The 18,967-nt window shown below is 38.6% G+C and overlaps 1 protein-coding gene across 1 annotated transcript in view; it reads right to left on the reverse strand.

Moving 5' to 3' along the window:
• ITPR2 (inositol 1,4,5-trisphosphate receptor type 2) overlaps nt 1–18,967 on the reverse strand; it is a 502,139-nt gene that overhangs the window by 346,919 nt on the left and 136,253 nt on the right. The window contains exons 12-15 of the mRNA XM_059185826.1: nt 16,944–17,043; nt 16,294–16,454; nt 5,734–5,875; nt 3,154–3,315 (exon numbers count right to left, since the gene is read on the reverse strand). Coding sequence (XP_059041809.1) covers nt 3,154–3,315; nt 5,734–5,875; nt 16,294–16,454; nt 16,944–17,043 — 565 coding nt within the window. The remainder of the gene's footprint in view (nt 1–3,153; nt 3,316–5,733; nt 5,876–16,293; nt 16,455–16,943; nt 17,044–18,967) is intronic.

Here is an 18,967-nt window from a genome sequence, read left to right on the forward strand (position 1 = left end):
TCAGATTCTTGGGGATTCTCGTTGGGAATATATTTCTGGTTCTATAATGGGCATATTTATTGATTGGAAAGTATTTTTGCCTTAGGTAAAATTTACTGGAACCTAGCTACTCCTTGAAAATGATACAGGTTGCACAAATCTAATTATACTCTAAGCAGCAATATTGTGGCCTTTCAAAATGATAGCTTTATATTGAGTAACCAGTTAAGTAAATGTCTTCTGTTAGTGTATCATTTTAAAGACATGTATTGATTTACACACTTTCATGACTATTGTATTCATACTCTAGTATAAGGCAAACCTCCAAGATATTTGATAAATAGATCAAGATACTGATAAAAAAAAAATCAAATCAAGTTAGAGGTTCTATAAATAATAGTAAGTAGATCCTCAACCTTAAAGACCTGGGTTAGCAAATCACAAAAGAACTCCCTCTTAAGACTCTGTACAATACAGATGAGCTAAAGGATAACAAGACAATTACACAAAAAGTAGAAAGTAAAGCTGCTCTATGCTTAACAAATCAGCATTCCTGATTCAAAACAAATGAGAACAAGATTATTCAACTATCACTGAAATTGAGTTGGAGCATGCATGAGAACATAAAGGAAAACAAAATCTAACCCCCAGTGGGTACTGGTGATTCTTCTACTCTTTTGTCAGCTCAATGATCTACACCTTGGAAAGAGAGCCCAAAAGAGACAAAGAGTGCCCCCCCTACAGTCATATGCTCTAAAGAAACCCAGAAAGCAGGTCCCCTAAAGGGAATAATCATTTACCTGGAGTAGTGATGTGCCTGGGTCAGGTAAACTAAGAACAAAGAAGAAGAATTACAGGGGCAGTGTGTGTGTGTGTGTGCGTGTATGTACGTGCGTATGTTTCCACTTATCAGAAGAATGAATGTTTTCAGAGGAGAAATTGCAGACACCTCAACACATTAGGGGCAGGAGTCCCCAGCTAAGACTAAAAAGAGTGAGAAAACATTTTGTGTGCCAGATGAAGAAAGGACATCAGTTAAGATGTGCTGCCGAGGGAATCTACCAGGACCAGCTGAACAACCACACCCAAGGAGATGGGGCACTGAAGCCAGGGCAGTGCTATAGAATGGAAGCTCCTCAGACCCCTCCAAAGGCTGAGCACAGTCAAGAATAGCATACATTCTGAGCCCATGGGACTCAGAGCACCAGGTAAATTCTGTAGACCTGTTGGTTTCTCCAGTTAATCCAAGCTCTCTAACATGCACTGCTCATGTGTGTGGAGCTGTGGCTTATCTAGCAAAGTAGATATTTCCAGACCCAAGAAGACAAATGAGGCGAGGTGGCATACAGTTAGCAACCTCTAGCCCCCATCTCCACCTCAGGTCCCCACAGAATAAAAAGAGCCTTAATATTGGGGGATTTCTGGGACATCGATTCTCTCAGGGCTTGAAGGTCCACCGTTTAACATCCTGGAACTTGATTTATCTTCCATTTTAATGCAATGCAGGGAAGCTGGAGGAAAGAATTTCAACAGCAATATTTCTAATTGGAAGGAAAGGCTGTTTATAATAGGATTATATTCAGAAGTCATTAAAGATTTGTTTATATTGTCCTCTCCCTCGCTCCTTTGCTCCTTGCCAAATTATTTATCTTCTAACTAGTCTATTTTACATATTCTTTTTAGACTCTTCTTCAATCTTGAAATAGAATTTCAAAGCCAATGTATTTGAACAGATTTTTCTTAAAGCAAATTCTTTTTTCTTGCCAAAAAACTTTCAAACTACTAAGAGGCAAAATGTGGTGATTAAGAGTCTGGGTTTGAATATTGGCTCTGATTTTAGCACTGTATAATCTTTGGCAAGTGATTTAACCTCTCTGTGCTTCAATTCCTCATCTTACCTGAGTTAAGTTATGAAAAGTGCTTAGAACTGGGCCTGGTAGGAAGCAAGCACTCAATTAACACAACTGACTATTCCCAAATAAATGCCAGCCTTTGGGCCTGATGTCCTGGCCTAAGTGGCTCAGCCCAACCTGTCTCACCAGGCCTCTCTCTCTCCCACTAAACTAATCAATGAAATTTACTGAATCCACACTTTTCTCCCAAACTGGCTAAGAGAAACACAGGATGCTAATTTAGGAAATGATAATTAGTTTTCAATAACTTTATATTAAACAAATGCATATTATTAAACACATTGGAAAATATTGTGGGGTTTTGTTTGTTTGTTTGTTTGTTTGTTTGTTTTTGGTCAGAGAGCGTGTGCATAGGCAGACAGAGTGGCAGGCAGAGGCAGAGGGAGAAGCAGGCTCCCTGCCTAGCAAGGAGCCCGATGTGGAACTCGATCCCAAGACGCTGGGATCATGACCTGAGCTGAAGGCAGCCGCCCCACCACCTGAGCCACCCAGGCATCCCAATATTGTGTATTTTTAAGATAAAAGTGAGACTTAAAAGAAATTTCATTTGCCATTAGTAACTTTTAGCTTGAGCCCTAGGTTCCCTATCCTCCACAGTTATGACTCTCTTGGAACAAAAGTGCCCTTTTTTAGTACCCATCACTCTCTCTTTATACACTGTTCTTCACTGAAATGCCTGTTCCCATACAATTTATGAAAATGAGTCTCATCCTCCTCAAATACTTCCTTCTCCAAGCATCCTGCCTGGGCACTCAGCCGCACTGAGCTCTCTCTCTCTTTTCAATTCCCAGAATGCTGCCTTTTCTCTCTCATGTCTCCATTTCACCTCTCCCTTTATGTTTCAGATATACCTGCCACATCTTCACCCCCAGACAAGGAAGTCTTTGGCCTACACATGAGGATGTGGATCTTCACGTGTTCCTAGAAATATCAAGAAATGTCTACCTCCTCTTTATATAACACATCCAGCATGCCTCCTGCCTAGCAAAAGCTAACCATGCACAAGGACCTCAGACATCTTCCCCGCAGAGATTCTACTTATACATAGAAGAATAAATACATACGTCAGCACAAAAATACTTACAGGTCATTTTTATGTGTTGTCGATATAAAACATTTCATTGCAGAGTGGAAATTCCCATTCCTATTTTATGTATTTGAGAACAGTAACCAAAGAACCTTGCTTTTACTTTAAATGTGAAGCAGAGGCAAAGCAGTTTAACAAAAACGTTAAACAGAGACAACGACAGCAGCCTCCCACCTGGTTTTTCCGATAGTCCTGTTGTGAATGTCTCAGCACACGGTAGCACAGCCGCAGCATGTACTTGTAGGGAGCGTATCTTTGGTCCCCCAGATCTTCAAGTCTCAGCATTGAGCCTTCTCCTGCCTTCTCTTTAAAGGGTGCTTTGAGAATCCCAAATACCTATTGGGAAAAAACAAACAAACAAACAAAACACCTATTCTGATGAACGGGAGGTTTATGTTTTACAAATAAATACACTGACTCAAACACACTTTTGTAATATTTGAGTAGAATTCAGGTAAAGGAAAAAGATGATTTAGAATATAGAACCAACATACTAAGCAACAACAACAACAAAAATACCTTAAGGATTTAAAGGATTCCTTAAATTGACAAAAACTTTTCAATAAAATACTTAATTTTGTTTAGAAATTATATTTTATTAAAATAAGAAATATAGGGGGTGCCTGGGTGGCTCAGTGGGTTAAGCCTCTGCCTTCAGCTCAGGTCATGATCTCAGGGTCCTGGGATGGAGCCCAGCATAGGGCTCTCTGCTCAGCAGGGAGCCTGCTTCCCCCTCTCTCTCTGCCTGCCTCTCTGCCTACTTGTGATCTCTCTCTCTGTCAAATAAATAAATGAAATCTTTAAAAAAAAAAAAGAAGAAGAAGAAGAAGAAACATAGGGATACCTGGATGGCTCATTCTGTTGGGCATCTGCCTTTGGCTCAAGTCAAGATCTCAGGAGCCAGCTGGCATCAGGCTCTCTGCTCAGCAGGGAGTCTGCTTCACTCTCTCCCTCTGCTCTTCCCCCCACTCATGCTCTCTCTTTCCCTCTCTCAAATAAATAAATAAAATCTTTTTAAAAAATTAAATTAAATTAAAAATATAAAGATGTCGGGTTGTACCAAATTATGTGAACATAATCAAATGAACTAAAAAAGTTTCATTTCTGTAGGCTTTATAATTACTTCTATTAATGTTCTATAACTTTTTAAAATCAAAATAATATAAAGGAAACATTTACTTTTCATCTGAAATTGACATCAGAGAATGACCTCCAAGTACTGCCTCCAAACCTCTTTCAGAAAGAGTTCATTTATTGTTCTTGGTACAAAACAATGTCGCCAAATCAATGAATGTATCAGGATTCAAATAAATAAAGTGCCACTTGGTAGTATGTAATGACTCACATCATACCAAGGTGAGCAGCTGGGAAACAGCTAAAAAGTATTGAGGAATCTAACTCTTTGAGGCAACAGGACAGCAGGTAAGGTCACCCAGGGATGAGCTGGTAGGATGAGTAAATTTTTATGAGGATGCACCTATACAAGGGCATGAGTATTAATACAAGAAACCAAAACAGAAAGTTCATGAACTACAGTACAAATTAGCATTACTTCAATAATTTTATATTCACTAAACCTTGCATTTTATATTTAAAATACTGAAATAAAAGATTAGACATATGTTAGTTGAAATAATATTAATAAATCATTCGAGGTCCTAAAAGTCCTTGAAATCAAATGTTTTATACAAAAGAATGCTAATGTCAGAAAAGCCTTTGTCTCATTAAATTTGCAACCTTTATTTTCTTTGAGAGAAATGTTGATTTTATATTTTCAGACAATCAGCCATGGAATATTAATTAGCAATATATCTACTATTCTCCTTTCCCAACTCCACAAGAATACATATATTAATAACATGATTTTTTTTTATTTTTTAAGTATCTTCCTTGCAGAAGCCCATTACTGTGTATGACAATTAACCAAATTAAAAAAAAAACACACACAGAAAAGTAGGCATGCCCATATGTGTATATTATCAGGAAGGAATTAATTTACCGGTGTGTTAAGAACAATTTCTGAAAGACGTAGTATAAGTGCAGCTCTAGACTTCCAGGGAAAAAGCTAGAACATTGTGCAGAGGACTTGTGAGCTGATGACTAGACTGCCCCACTTTCTAGGGAAGAGAGAGACAGAAGTAGGAAATAGATGGAGATGGCACTTTCCAAGTCATCCTAGAAATTCTACCTAGAAAATTATTCCAGCATGTTTTCTGGAGATAGTCTGACCCTGTAGGTTTTGTGAGAGGTCTGCAGGAAGCTGTCTCTACATGGCCCCACTGATCCCTGCCTCCTGGAACTGACTCTAGAACACAACAGAACTGGTAAGATGTCACGTCTCAGAATGAGTTATTAAAGAGACTGTAGCTTCCATCTAGGTGCCCTCTCTTATTCTTTCTTGGATCCCTCATTTCTATGGAAAGAAGCTTCCCAGTCTCAAGGCAGTCCTAGTAGAGGCCCGTGGGAGTGCGCTGGGAAGTGAATCCTCTTCGGTTTAAGCCTGAGATGACTACAGCCCCAGGCAACACCTTGACAGGCGACCTTGTGGAAGCCTCTGAGCAAGAACCACCACCCAAGTCATTCCCAGATTCCTAACCCACTCCCAGATTCAGAAACTGTGTAACTAGTATCTGTTGTTTTCAGCCTCAAAGTCTTGGGGTAATTTATTACATGGCAATAGTTAACACAAGGACTTCCCTGATGCTACAATTCAAAAAAACTAAATATGCCAATGTAGTATATGAAAACATTCACCTGTGCCAATATGTTTTGTTCCCTCATTAATTTTTGACGTTCTCGGTTTGGCTTAGTGATAACCACATCCAGAACTTCTTGTCCATTATTGAGTACATCAGCCACAAAGAAGATGAGGTCTTCCAATAATTTGGTTACAAACCTATCATAAAATGAAAAGGAATTTTTACTCTAATTTTGGAAAATTTTTTTTAATAAATACTTAAGGACTGAAACATTAGAACATTGAGAGTATTTTGTAATAAACATTCTTTCACCAACAAAATACCTAATTCAGTTGACATTTACCTAAATCTTTACAAAGATTTACAAAGCCTTCTCCAGCTCCTGCAGCCCCCAGTCCTGCCTCAAGCTTCTAGTCAAGTATTTGCAAAGACAATTATGAACTAAAGCCACATGAGCCCCAACAGGAGAAGAGTTGATAGGCTACCACCACCAGATCCTTTTCTATGACTAACCAGCAAAGAAGAGTATTTCTGCTTAACAGAGGACAGCTCAATTTCTAAATTTCTAAATTCAAATCACTTTTCTTCTTTTGACTCAAACTCCATTTTCTAATACTCACCACACTTCTATATCTCCAGTGAACAGAACAGGAAAAAACTAAAATGATCTGTGAACAGATTCAGAGCAAGCAATCAGCTGTTCTAAACTGTTCTTAAACTAGGGATGCCTGGGTGATTCAGTCAGGTAAGCATCTGCCCTTGGCTCAGGTCATGATCTCAGAGTCCTGGGATTGAGTCTCACATCAGGCTCTTTGCTCAATGGGGAGGCTGCTTCTCCCTCTGCCTGCCATTCCCCCCCTGCTTGTGCTTCTCTCTCTCTGTCAAATAAATGAAATTTTTTTTAAAAAAAATCGTTTTTAGTAGTAAAAAAAAACTGTTCTTAAACTATTACCTGATCTACAAAAATCATATCAGTCTAAAATCATACACTAATGTTCACCTTAAACTCTACATTTTAGTTATTAAATATTACTTGAATTTCAGAGGTATTTAGAACCTTAAGTATCTTGAAAACCCTTCCTTCCTTAGCTGTCTTGTTTCTCCTTCCTGTCTGCTCTTTATCATCTTCCATATAAATTTTTTAATTTTTGAAAAATTTTGTTCAGCAAATACATACACATGTATGTATCTATACATGTCAGAATATCATTCACTATAATTAGCATGGTCAATCATGATGACATCGATAAGAAAACTACAATATAAAAGAGTCAACAAATCCAGAAAAGTGTAGAATGGATTCAGTTAGGAAATATCTTGATCTGTCTCCGATCTACCTCCTAAAAGAGAAAGTAACTTTCTTGGAGCCAAATGGACATACCTTAATCCAGAATTTAGCCATCTACAGCCAAATTTTAGCCTATTTCCAGGAATCATAAATTCTACTCCAACACTCCAGAGATTCTATGTTTTCTTGGAGTACCTTTTTTTTTTCTTTCTAAAGATTTTATTAATTTATTTGACAGACAGAGATCCCAAGTAGGCAGAGAGGCAGGCAGAGGGAAAAAGAGGGGAAAGCAGGCTCCCTTCAGCAGAGAGCCCGACGTGGGGCTTGATCCAAGGACCCTGGGATCATGACCTGAGCCGAATGCAGAGGCTTTAACCCACTGAGCCACCCAGGCACCCCTGGGGTACCTATTTTAAATGTTAACCCAATCTGTTTCTTTTCAAAAATGTGCCTGTGTAGGATTCACTCTCATAACCTTTGAGGGCAACCACAGAAATGTCAACTATGATTTGTGTGCATTGAAATGTGGTGTGAATTTCTTTTGAAATTTTGACTTAATGTCCTCCAAATCATTCTGGTATTCCTAAAAATAAAAATTATTTTCAGCCCAGGTTTCTTCAACCAACTGAAATAAAGTTGAACTTCAGTTGCTATCTGTTCTATCTACAAGTCGAGTTTGAGCATAAATAGATGTATTTTCTTTTAAAATTATTAATATTCTTTTTCTCCTGTTTCAAGTTAAATGTGTTGCAATGTTTCAACATCTAAGAAAGCACAACTGTGGGACAGCTATAAATCACTCAGTTTCAAAGTCTTCCAAATGGCCTCAACTGGGGACAGTTACTGGAATGACAATCAACAGTTTAATGGAGGTTCTGCTTACACAGCCTGGTTGCTCTGCTGATGGGGCAACGGAAGGCAAGAAAACCAGTCTTGTCTCTTAACCTCTGAAACTTTTTTTCCCCTTTTTCACCTCAAGCACCCCACCTGTGGCAAAGCAACTGGGTTTTTTCAGTTTAGATCAAACTCCAATTCTATACTCAGAAGTGGTTTGTCCTACTAAATCATTCAATCTTATTTGCTTGTACTAAAGACATTTGTGAGACTTTGTCATACGTGGAAATGATAACTAAAATATATTGTTTGAAAGATATACCTAAAAAAATAAAAAGCTCTGTGGATTAGGAACAAAATAAGAAAAACACAGCAAGGAGTGCCCAGGAGGCTCAGTAAGTTAAGTGTTTGCCTTTGGCTCAGGTCCTGATCCTGGTGTCCTGGGATCGAGTCCCGCATTGGGCTACCTGCTCAGCAATGAGCCTACTTCTCCCTCTTCCTCTCCCCCACCCCCAACTTGTGCTCACTCTCTCTCAAATAAATAAATCTTTATTAAAAAAAGAAAGAAAGAAAAAGTAAAAACACAGTGATAAGCAAGGATACTGTTCAATCCTTGCCAGATAACTGGGACTAAAAGCACATGGTAGGGAACTAAGCTAAAGGCATGAAAGCAGGTATTAAAGGAGGATTTCCACCTCTTACAAGAACCTTAAAACTTGGAGGCTCCTTTTCAGCTCTGGCTATGCAGTGGTAGCAGGAAAGAGAGGAAATTCATGACAGGACTGGACCTCGCCACCTGTGAGCTCAACAGCTGAGCTTCAAATTACCACAGGACTCGGACTCTTCGTCCTCAGTTTCACTCCTCAACTAGCTGAGACGTGCCAAGTGGAGGCAACCGTGAAACTGATAGAGGCGATAAACAAATGAAAAGAAAGGAAAAGCAAAAACCACACACCTAAGAAGAGCCTGCATATTCAAATTCCAAAGCATAAGGGGGAAAAGGACATGAAGCCAGACCCAGGGCACTGGTGGTCCAGTCCGTGAAGTGTCTGACTCGTGATTTTGGCTCAGGTCATGATCTCATGGATCATGGGATCGAGCCCCATGTTGGGCTCTGAGCTGGGCATGGAGCCTGCTTGAGCTTTTCCCTCTCCCTATGCCCTCACCCCACTCATTCTCTCTTGAGCACTCTCTTCTCCCAAATAAATAAAAAAGCCTATAAGAGAAAATCAAGAGGCCAATTCGTTACCAACAAAATGCAAGTAACGGAACAATTTCGAAATTATTTTTAAATAAGTTTTTTTTCCATCACCAAAGAGATTAAGAAAGCAATTATATACCAAAAAAGATAAACATCTTAAAAAGGCAGATATGAATGAAAAGGTGGATACACAAGAGAACCAACAGAAAAATGAGAAATAAAATTATAATCATTTAAATAAAAATCTAATTCATGAAGTTAAACTATTCTGCACACTTTCTAAGAAAAATTAGTGATTCGTAAGACAGTATAAAAAATCAATCCAGAAAGCAGCACAGAGAGATTTAAAAAGAAAAATTGTAAAAAGAAAGTTAAGAGATAAAGACGATGAATTAAGAGGCTCAAATGTGTATTTAATAGGAGTTCCAAGAGAGAGGAAAGAGGGAAAAGATTAAGAAGTAGCATTTGAAAGAAAATGGCTGAAAACTTCAGAATTAAAGGAAAACATAAGTACACACAGTAAAAGCATACCATAAATGTTAGGTGTGAAAAACAAAAATTAAATTTCCTTATGTTTAAAAAATAAAAGGTTTTTTTAATGAACTCACAGATACAGAGAACAGATTGCCAGACATGAAGTGAGAGGTAAAAGGAGTTAGTGAAATGGGTGAAGAAACTCAAAAGGTACAAACTTCCAGTTATACAATAAATAAGTCCTGGGGGTGTAATATACAGTGGCAATAATTAAAAATACTCTATCATATATCCAGCAGTTGCTATGAGAGTAAATCTTTAAAGCTCTCATCACAAGAAAATAAAATTTCTCTAAGTCTATATGGTGACAGATGTTAACTAGACTTACTGTAGTGATCATATCATGATATACACAAATATCAAGCAATTATGTTGTACACCTGAAACTAATATAATGTTGTATGTCAACTGTACCTCAATTTTTTTAAATGCATTAAAAATTTCTTTGTAAATACACGAGAGTAAAACTTCAGGACATTAAAGACAAAGAAAAAATGTACAAAATTCCCAAAAAGTAAAGCATAAAGGTCAATAAAGTAAAAATTCTATCAACAAAAGACTTCTTAATGAAAACAAAATATGTCTAAAAATAATTACATTATAACCTTAAAATACTAAGGGAAAATAACTGTCAAGCTGACATTCTATATATAGTTAAAATAGTACTTAAGAGTGGCAGCAAAATAAATATATTTTCATATATTCAAAAATTCAGAGGATTTACCATAGATCCTGACTGAACAGCTTTACGGAATAAATTTCAGCAAGCAGAAGAGGTAAAATATAACATGAAATACAATTCATAGTAAAACTAGTTTTTAAAAATAAAAAATTTAATGAATAAGTGGTATATCATAATTTATAGGATACACCTACTTCTTTGTACGTATCAACTATTATTAAATGAAAATTTTAAACAAAAATAATTAACACGGAACTATGGTTCTAGACAAATATTCCAAGAAAGATGTGAAGGAGAGTATCAGTGCATTTTCTCCCATGAGCAAAAAGTACTTTTCTCCCATGAGCAGAAGAAATAAATATTTAATAGCTTCAAATTTTATAGGAAAGAGTATGCAGTTATGCAGTTAAAATGAATGGCAAGAATTTAAGGGCAATTGCTAAAGAATAGCAACATGACCTAAAGCTTTTAAACCAGTACAGGAAAAAGAAACTACACTAAAGAAAAGAATTAGAATAAATCCAAACACATTATTTCTTTTTTTTTTTTTAAAGAGAGATTTTAAAAAGGAGAGTTTTTGTTTTTTTTAAGATTTTATTTATTTGACAGACAGAGATCGCAAGCAGGCAGAGAGGCAGGCAGAGAGAGGAGGAAGCAGGCTCCTTGCCAAGCAGAGAGCCCGATGCAGGACTCAATCCCAGGACCCTGAGATCATGACCTGAGCCAAAGGCAGAGACTTTAACCCACTGAGCCACCCAGGCACCCCAAAAAGGAGAGATTTTATTTATTTATCAGTGAGAGAGAGAGAAAGAGAGTGATCACAAGAAAGAGCAGGGGGAGAAGGAAACTCCCCGCAAGGGGGGAGCCCAGAATCACGACCTGAGCCGAAGGCAGACACTTAACCAACTGAGCTACCCACGCACACTTGAACACATATTTCTTAAATGAAAACGATTTAAAGACTATCAGATTCGATTTATTTATTTATTTATTTATTTATTGGCCTCAGGTCTTCTATTTTTTTTTTTTTTTACACTTAACATGCTGTGAGTTCATAGGGAGTGGGTTCCAGGAGCTCAGGCTCCCTTCCATTGGTTCTCACAAAGTGTTTTTCTCTGGGTGGAATAGGCTGGAGCTTCCTTTGAACCCAAGTACCTTTCTCTTCTGTTTCCTTCTTTTTCTGTTCATTTTCCTTCATACTGTACAGGCAGCTATCTCTGCTCTTTGAGTGCTTAAAATGCATTAATCCTCTTGGCAACAGTCCTACCCTTGTTGGTTTACAACAATGCCAACAGCATCCTGGGAAACGTTGTAGACTCTTCCAGCTTTGCCATGGTAACATGTGTGGGTGTTCCTTTTCGAACAGTGCTGGTTCCCTTGATGTTCACAAATCGTATATTTTCATGTACGTGGCCAAAGGAACCACTCCATGTTTTCTAAAAGCCTAGAGAATATAGTGGGGGCCCCTCCTCTTTCTCTTTATGTTGGTCTTTTTGGAGAATTACTGGAAGATGGGGACTCCAGATGAAAGGAATCCAATTAGGTGAGGAGTTAAAGTGGTGGAGTAGTAGGGGGACCCTATGCTTGTCTTATCCCTCGAACACATCTAGATAAGTATCAAATCATTCTGAACACCCAAGAAATCGATCTGAGAACTGAGAGCACAAACTACACAACAAGAGGGAGAAAAGAAAGGGATCAGATTAGATTTTTTAAATTTAGTTCTCTGAGGGCACCCGGGTGGCTCAGTCAATTAGTGTCCATCTCTTGATTTCAGCTCAGGTCATGATCTCAGGGTCATGAGATGGAGCTCCACATTGGGCTCTGTGCTCAGCGGGGAGTCTGCTTGAGATTCTCTCCTTCTCTCTCCATTTCCCTTTGCCCCTCGCCCACCACTCACTCTCTGTCACTCTCAAATAAATAAATAAATATTTTTAAAAATCATAATAATAAATAAAAAACATAATAATAAATAATAAATAAAAAACAAAATCTAGTTCTGTGTTGCTCACAAGAGACTAAAACAAAATGACCAGGAAATCTGAAATTAACTGACACTCAAAAAGCGGCTTTAGACACATACTCAACAGAAGATAGTTAGTGTAGCAACAGTATCATCAGGCAAATAAAATCTAAGGACAAATGGTATTGCTAAGGAAGATACTAACTTTGAATTACAAGGATATCCAATCTGAAAAAGCAAACAAACAAGGACATCAGATGTGGTGACTCTATGTGGGATGACCACTATTCTAGATCCTGAGTTTCTATCGTGAGGAATCAGAACCAACCTCAAACCAGTAAACTGCATAAAAACATGGCCATGGGCTGCTTTGTTCACTGCCACATTATGAGCGTGTATGCCTGCTGCATGTCACAGCACCTGGCGTGTACCAGGAGTTCGATATACACGAATTAATTACATCTCTGAACTATAAATGCCGCTGAGGAAGCCCACATCTCTTTCTGTACCCTCGTAAAACATGGCGCAGAGATTCTGGTTGAGGACTCTATGCATTATTTCTTTCAGCTCTGAACAGCAGTTAACCCCACGGCAGGCTCCCTCCTCTCCCACCCGCAAATATGTTCCCAATACTCTCTATTTTGTTGGTGCAACTTTGCGCAGTAAGATGAGAAAATTCCACTGAAAAATATCTGAGGTTGAGGCTCTTGGAGCAGAGTGGCTTGTGCCTCTAGAGGCCATCCTAGGGCGAGTGAAGGGGGAGCCATGAGTGAGAATTCTAACAATGCCGGCATTTTGAGGTAGATCTGCAATATTCTAACACCTTCCCTCTGACCTTGTCTCATTTTTTCTGGTTTGAGTAAAAGAAGATCTAATAATAACTTCATTCTCTAGAGGGGGAAAAAGTCTGAGTTGTGAGGTATTTTCAGAAAGAATTTTATATTGAATTCTAAAACAGAGAAAATAATGTAAATGCATTCAAGTATGCCAATAAGCTCCACTGTCCTGACAGGCAGCTTTGAATGAATATCAGTGGGAGATGACTTTCCTAAAATTACTAAATTAAAATCAATAATTGCAACTTGATATTTCTCGGGCATATTTCTCTTTCTTCTGATGTTTCTTTCTTACTCTAAAACATGGGAAAGAAGCAGGGAAAATAAAAACATATGATCCCTGCTCAGTCCTGGGTCCAGACCTTCCTTTAAGAATCATGAGGGGGGAGGGACGCCTGGGTGGCTCAGTTGGTTAAGCAGCTGCCTTCGGTTCGGGTCGTGATCCCAGCGTCCTGGGATCGAGTCCCACATCGGGCTCCTTGCTCCGCAGGGAGCCTGCTTCTCCCTCTGACTCTTCCTTCCACTCTGTCTGCCTGTGCTCGCTCTCACTCACTCTCTCTCTGACAAATAAATAAATAAAATCTTTTAAAAAAAAAAAAAAGAATCATGAGGGGGAGGGATGCCTGGGTGGCTCAGTCAGTTAAGCATCTGCCTTCAGATAAGGTCATTATCCTAGAGTCCTAGGATGGAGTCCTGCATCACTCCCCTTGCTCGGCAGGGAGGCTGCTTCTCCCTCTGCTGCTCTGCCTGCTCTCCCCACTACTTGTGCTCTCTCACTCTCTCTCTCTCTGTTAAATAAATAAATAAAATCTTAAAAAAAAAAAAAAAAAAAGGAATCATGAGGGGGCAAGATTCTCTCTGGCAGAAACTGACAAGCAACTTGCTCCGGGTTACAACCAGCTATGGGGGAGGGCTCATATCTACTCTTTACTTGTCCTTTTCCTCAAGAAACACCTTACTATTAGCATGGGAGACTTTTTAGGTGAGGCTGAGTAAATTTCTGTGCATATATGAGAGTGACAGAGACAAAGAAATGGATTCATCAAAAGGAAGTACTAACAGACAAGTAACAGGCAGATAAAAAGTATTTCTGATGATCCAGCTCAGATATCTAATTGTCTATAGTCCAGAAGAGTTGGGCAGTTGGGTCAGCTTTTGGGCTTCATTCATTTTTTCCAATGAAGTTTGAGGTACAATTGAATATACAAGAGTTATTTTCAAATTCACATTTGTGAGTGGAAAAACAGAGGTAAGAACAAAAAGTAAGTGGAGAAACAGGTATCCATTTGTTTGCATATTTGTGATGTTTTTCTACAGATCGTGGTGGGAAAAAACAAGTTGGATTTTTGTTCCTTTGTATTATAAGATACATCTAAGGATGCATAAAACATAAATGTTTAGTTGTGGAATACCTCTAAGGCGATCGCATAAAGCCACCACCCAGAGCAGGAAATTGGACATGGCAGGAGCCTCCTTGAATCCCTTCCCTCTCAGGAAAACACCACCCGGATTTTTGTGACAGTCATCTTCTTGCATTTCTTTATAGTTCTGCTCATTGCTTAAGCACTCGAAAGAAACAGAATTTCACTTTGCCTGCTCTTGAACTGTAGAAATAGTATCACAGTGAATGTATCTGTGTCTGGTCCTAGCTCAGTCTTAAGTTTATTGGATCTATCCATGTTATTACACATAGATGTAGTTCATTTATTGTCATCGCTATACTGTATCCCATCACATGAATGTACCAAATTTGTATTCATCTATTCAACTGGTGATAAACATCAGATGGTTTTTGAAGTCTGGGGTTGTTGATAATAAGGCTGTATATAGGGGTCCTGGTGCACATGTGTAGGGGTTTTTTTTGGACAGATGCTCAAAAATGTGTAGTCGAGAAGAACTGGTGAGTCATGGATCGTGTGTATGTGTGCACATTGGTGGTAAGAACGTGTATGAGATCTACCGTCTTAACAAATGTTTAAGCGCACAATACAGTACCGTTAGTTATAGGCACAATATTGCACAACAGATTACTGTGTATAAATGAAAGTTTATACCTATTAAACAAGAACTCTTCATTCCCCCCTTCCCATCAGCCCCTCCCAAGCAACCACTATCTTACTCTGTTTGAGTTGGACTATTTTCCAGCTTTGTTAACAATAGCCAAGACACAGGAACAACTTAAATGCCCATTGATGGGTGAGCATTTAAAGAAAATGTTACTTTATATACACAATGGAATATTATTCAGCTTTTAAAAAGAAGGAAATGCTGTCATATGCGACAACATGGGTAAACCTAGAAGATATCACACTATGCGAAATGAGCCAGTCACAGAACACACACTGCTTGTTTCTACTTATATGGGGAGTGATTTCTTTTACTTTGCAAGGGACCGTCAAACTATTTTCCAAAGTGGTTACACCAATTATCATCTCCCCAGCTGTGATGAGAGTTCCAGTGTAGGAATGCCTGGGAAATTGGCAAGAAGCTTTTTCTTGTTCAGATGTAAAGGTACGAAACAGATCATCAAGAAGGGAAATAAAGAGAGTGCTTTTGTTCTGGGACACTGAAAACAAACAGTCTTTAAAACCACACATAATCAAATCCCCAATTACGTAAAATGAGGATAATGTCCATCTCAGGACTACTTGAAGGAATAGATAAAATAGATTTACAGTACTGACACAAAGTAGGAATGACAAAATTGACATAGCACTCTCCTTCTCAACTATCTCCAGAGCCAGAGTTGAAGAATCAAGGATCCAGTTTCTCTGGGACAAGGGCAGAGTGCTAGACCTTGCAGATTGTTTTCTCGTGTATTTATTTGGTGGTACCAGAGTAGAAAAATGTGTCTTGAATAAATAAGAATGCCAAAACACAAAACTCCTTTTAGGAATTTTAGAACTCTTAAAATAAGAAGTAATAATAAATAAATAAGAATACCAAAACATGAAACTTCTTTCAGGACTTTTAGAACTCTTAAATCCAAAATATTAAATGAAGGGCAAGTCTTTTACGAAACATTTAAAAGGGAATATCGGCAAGTAAAAAAACAACTGTCTTCAAGCCAAGCCAAAATGGAAAAAGTGAATATTCCACCAGATTTTAATGTCACCATTTTCATTCACTTACCATGATCTGCTCGTTTGGAAGCAGGTGTGCTGCTATGGAGACCATTCTAAATATTCCCTTAGAGTCATTCATTCACTTGAGGTTTACCACAAGAGTTGACAACTGACTCTTAATGATTTAAGAGTCATCTTAAAAAGTTACTAACCTCCTTTCATTCTGAGTTATTGTACCATTTTCCAGCTTTTTAACTGTGGTCGCCAGCACTTTATTTGCATCATTGGCAAAGTCTAAGTCTCGGACCTCAGACAATGGGACAGACACAATGGCAAATGCTTCTTTATCTTCTTTTGTTTGGCAAGTTCCAATCTGCAATGTGTTTTTTCCATTCAGATTAGTTTTTTTTTTTTAAATAGCTATGCAATATTTTTCAGATCCTAACACATCGTTATACTGTTTAAGAAATACAAGACAGGAATTGCTCACCCACACCCAATAATTCCCACATGCATCATCCACTATGAAAGACCATAGGGACACACAGATTTTCCATGCCCATTTCCTGCCTTGTTCCCAAAGCCCACCTAGAACCATTGCCCTTTTCTTCTGTGTCAACGGTGTAGAGAGAATGTACTATTGGGACCTTCTCCCCTTTCTACATGCCACTCCTATGATTTGGGCACAGCATCTAAGCCACTTAGTTCAGTGATATAAGCAACCGGTAGAATGAATACTTGATTAAATTAATTGCAATAATCTCTGATATTGGTAAAGATGAATTGTAAAGACCATGTCAATCACTCCCTGATCCTAATCACACATCTGGCAAAAATTTAAACCACTCTCAGGAGCATTTACCTTCAACATAACAGGTCTCTCTTCATCTGTGTCTATGGGTATACTAGTACTTGTTACCCATGTGTTGGTACATAAATGTCTCAACCGAACATAAGAGTTCCTAAAAGCAAAACACAAAAGAACAGCTTATAAAAAATTAGCAAACTTACACATTACCTTATTTTAAGAGTTTCATACATTATATGAATAGGTTTCAGACTAGAATTAACTCAAGTATAGGACAGACTGGTTTAAGAAAAAGTTTTGAGTCAAAGACTATTTCAAAGCTTGTGGTATTTTACCTAGACCAGTGGTTCTTAAATTGTGGCCCCTGGTCCAGTAGGACCAGCATCACCTGGGAAATTGTTTGAAATGCAGATTCAGGGAACCTGGGTGGAACAGTTGGTTAAGTGCCAATCCTTGGTGTCAGCTGGGATCATGATCTCAGGGTCTAGGATCCAGCCCTGTGTCAGGGTCAGTACTTTGGCATGGAGTCTGCTTGGGTTTCTCTCTATTTATCTCTCTCTCTCTCCCCCTTTGCTCCTGACCTCTCAGGTGTTCTCTCCTCCCCCCCTTTGGAATAAATAAATAAATCTTTTTAAAAAATGCAAATTCTGAGTATTCATCTCAGTTCTCTGAATCAGAAACTCTGAACATAGGGTGAAAATGAGTCTTTTACATCCAGATGGCCAACAGACACATGAAAAAGAGCTCCATATCACTCGGCATCAGGGAAATACAAATCAAAACCACAATGAGATATCACCTCACACCAGTCAGAATGGCTAAAATCAACAAGTCAGGAAATGACAGATGCTGGCGAGGATGCGGAGAAGGGGGAATCCTCCTACACTGTAGGTGGGAATGCAAGCTGGTGCAACCACTCTGGAAAACAGCATGGAGGTTCCTCAAAATGTTGAAAATAGAACTGCCCTATGAACCAGCAATTGCACTACTGGGTATTTACCCTAAAGATACAAACGTAGTGATCCTAAGGGGCATGTGCACCAAATGTTTATAGCAGCAATGTCCACAATAGCCAAACTATGGAAAGAACCTAGATGTCCATCAACAGATGAATGGATAAAGCAGATGTGGTATATATACACAATGGAATACTATGCAGCCATCAAAAGAAATGAAATCTCGCCATTTGCAACAACATGGCTGGAACTAGAGGGTATCATGCTTAGTGAAATAAGTCAAGCGGAGAAAGACAACTATCATATGATCTCCTTGATATGAGGAAGTGGTGATGCAATATGAGGGACTAAGGGGGTAGGAGAAGAATAAATGAAACAAGATGGGATTGGGAGGGAGAAAGACCATAAGTGACTTAATCTCACAAAACAAACTTGCTGGGCGGGGGTGGGGGGGAATAGGAGAAGAGGGGTGGGGTTATGGACACTGGGGAGGGTATGTGCTATGGTGAGTGGTGTGAAGTGTGTAAACCTGGCGATTCACAGACCTGTACCCCTGGGGATAAAAATATATTATATGTTTATAAAAAATAAAAATTAAAAAAAAAAAAAGAAAATGAGTCTTTTAGCAGCCTCTCCAGGTAATGCCGATGTGAGAACCACTGACCAAGTAGCCACCTCAGCTAACACTGCTATCTGATCTTAGTCCTTTCTGTAGCTTAATCATTTGCATATAAAAGTATATACAGCCAATCTTCATTGTTTGCTGATTCTGTATTTATGAATTCTCCTACTCAAGAAAATGTATCTGTAGCCCCCAGAGCAACAGTCTGGGCATTTTTGCAATCATTCTTGGACATGGACAGAGTGGCAAAAAATTTGAGTTTCCAGTGTGCACATTCCCAGTGAGGGTGAACAATACAATGCTCTGTCTTCTCATTTCTGCTTATACTACAAACAAGCATCCTTTTCATGGTCTAGTTAGTGCCATGTTTCTCCACATTTCTGTGCTTTTTGTTGATGAGCTTATTGCTTAAAACAGTCCCAAGCATAGGGCTGAAGTGCTGTCCAGTAGTCCTAAGGATAAGGCTGTTATGTACCTTCTGGAGAAAATACTCATGTTAC

The sequence above is a fragment of the Mustela lutreola genome, chromosome 8 (assembly GCF_030435805.1).
Source record: "Mustela lutreola isolate mMusLut2 chromosome 8, mMusLut2.pri, whole genome shotgun sequence".
NCBI lineage: Eukaryota > Metazoa > Chordata > Mammalia > Carnivora > Mustelidae > Mustela > Mustela lutreola.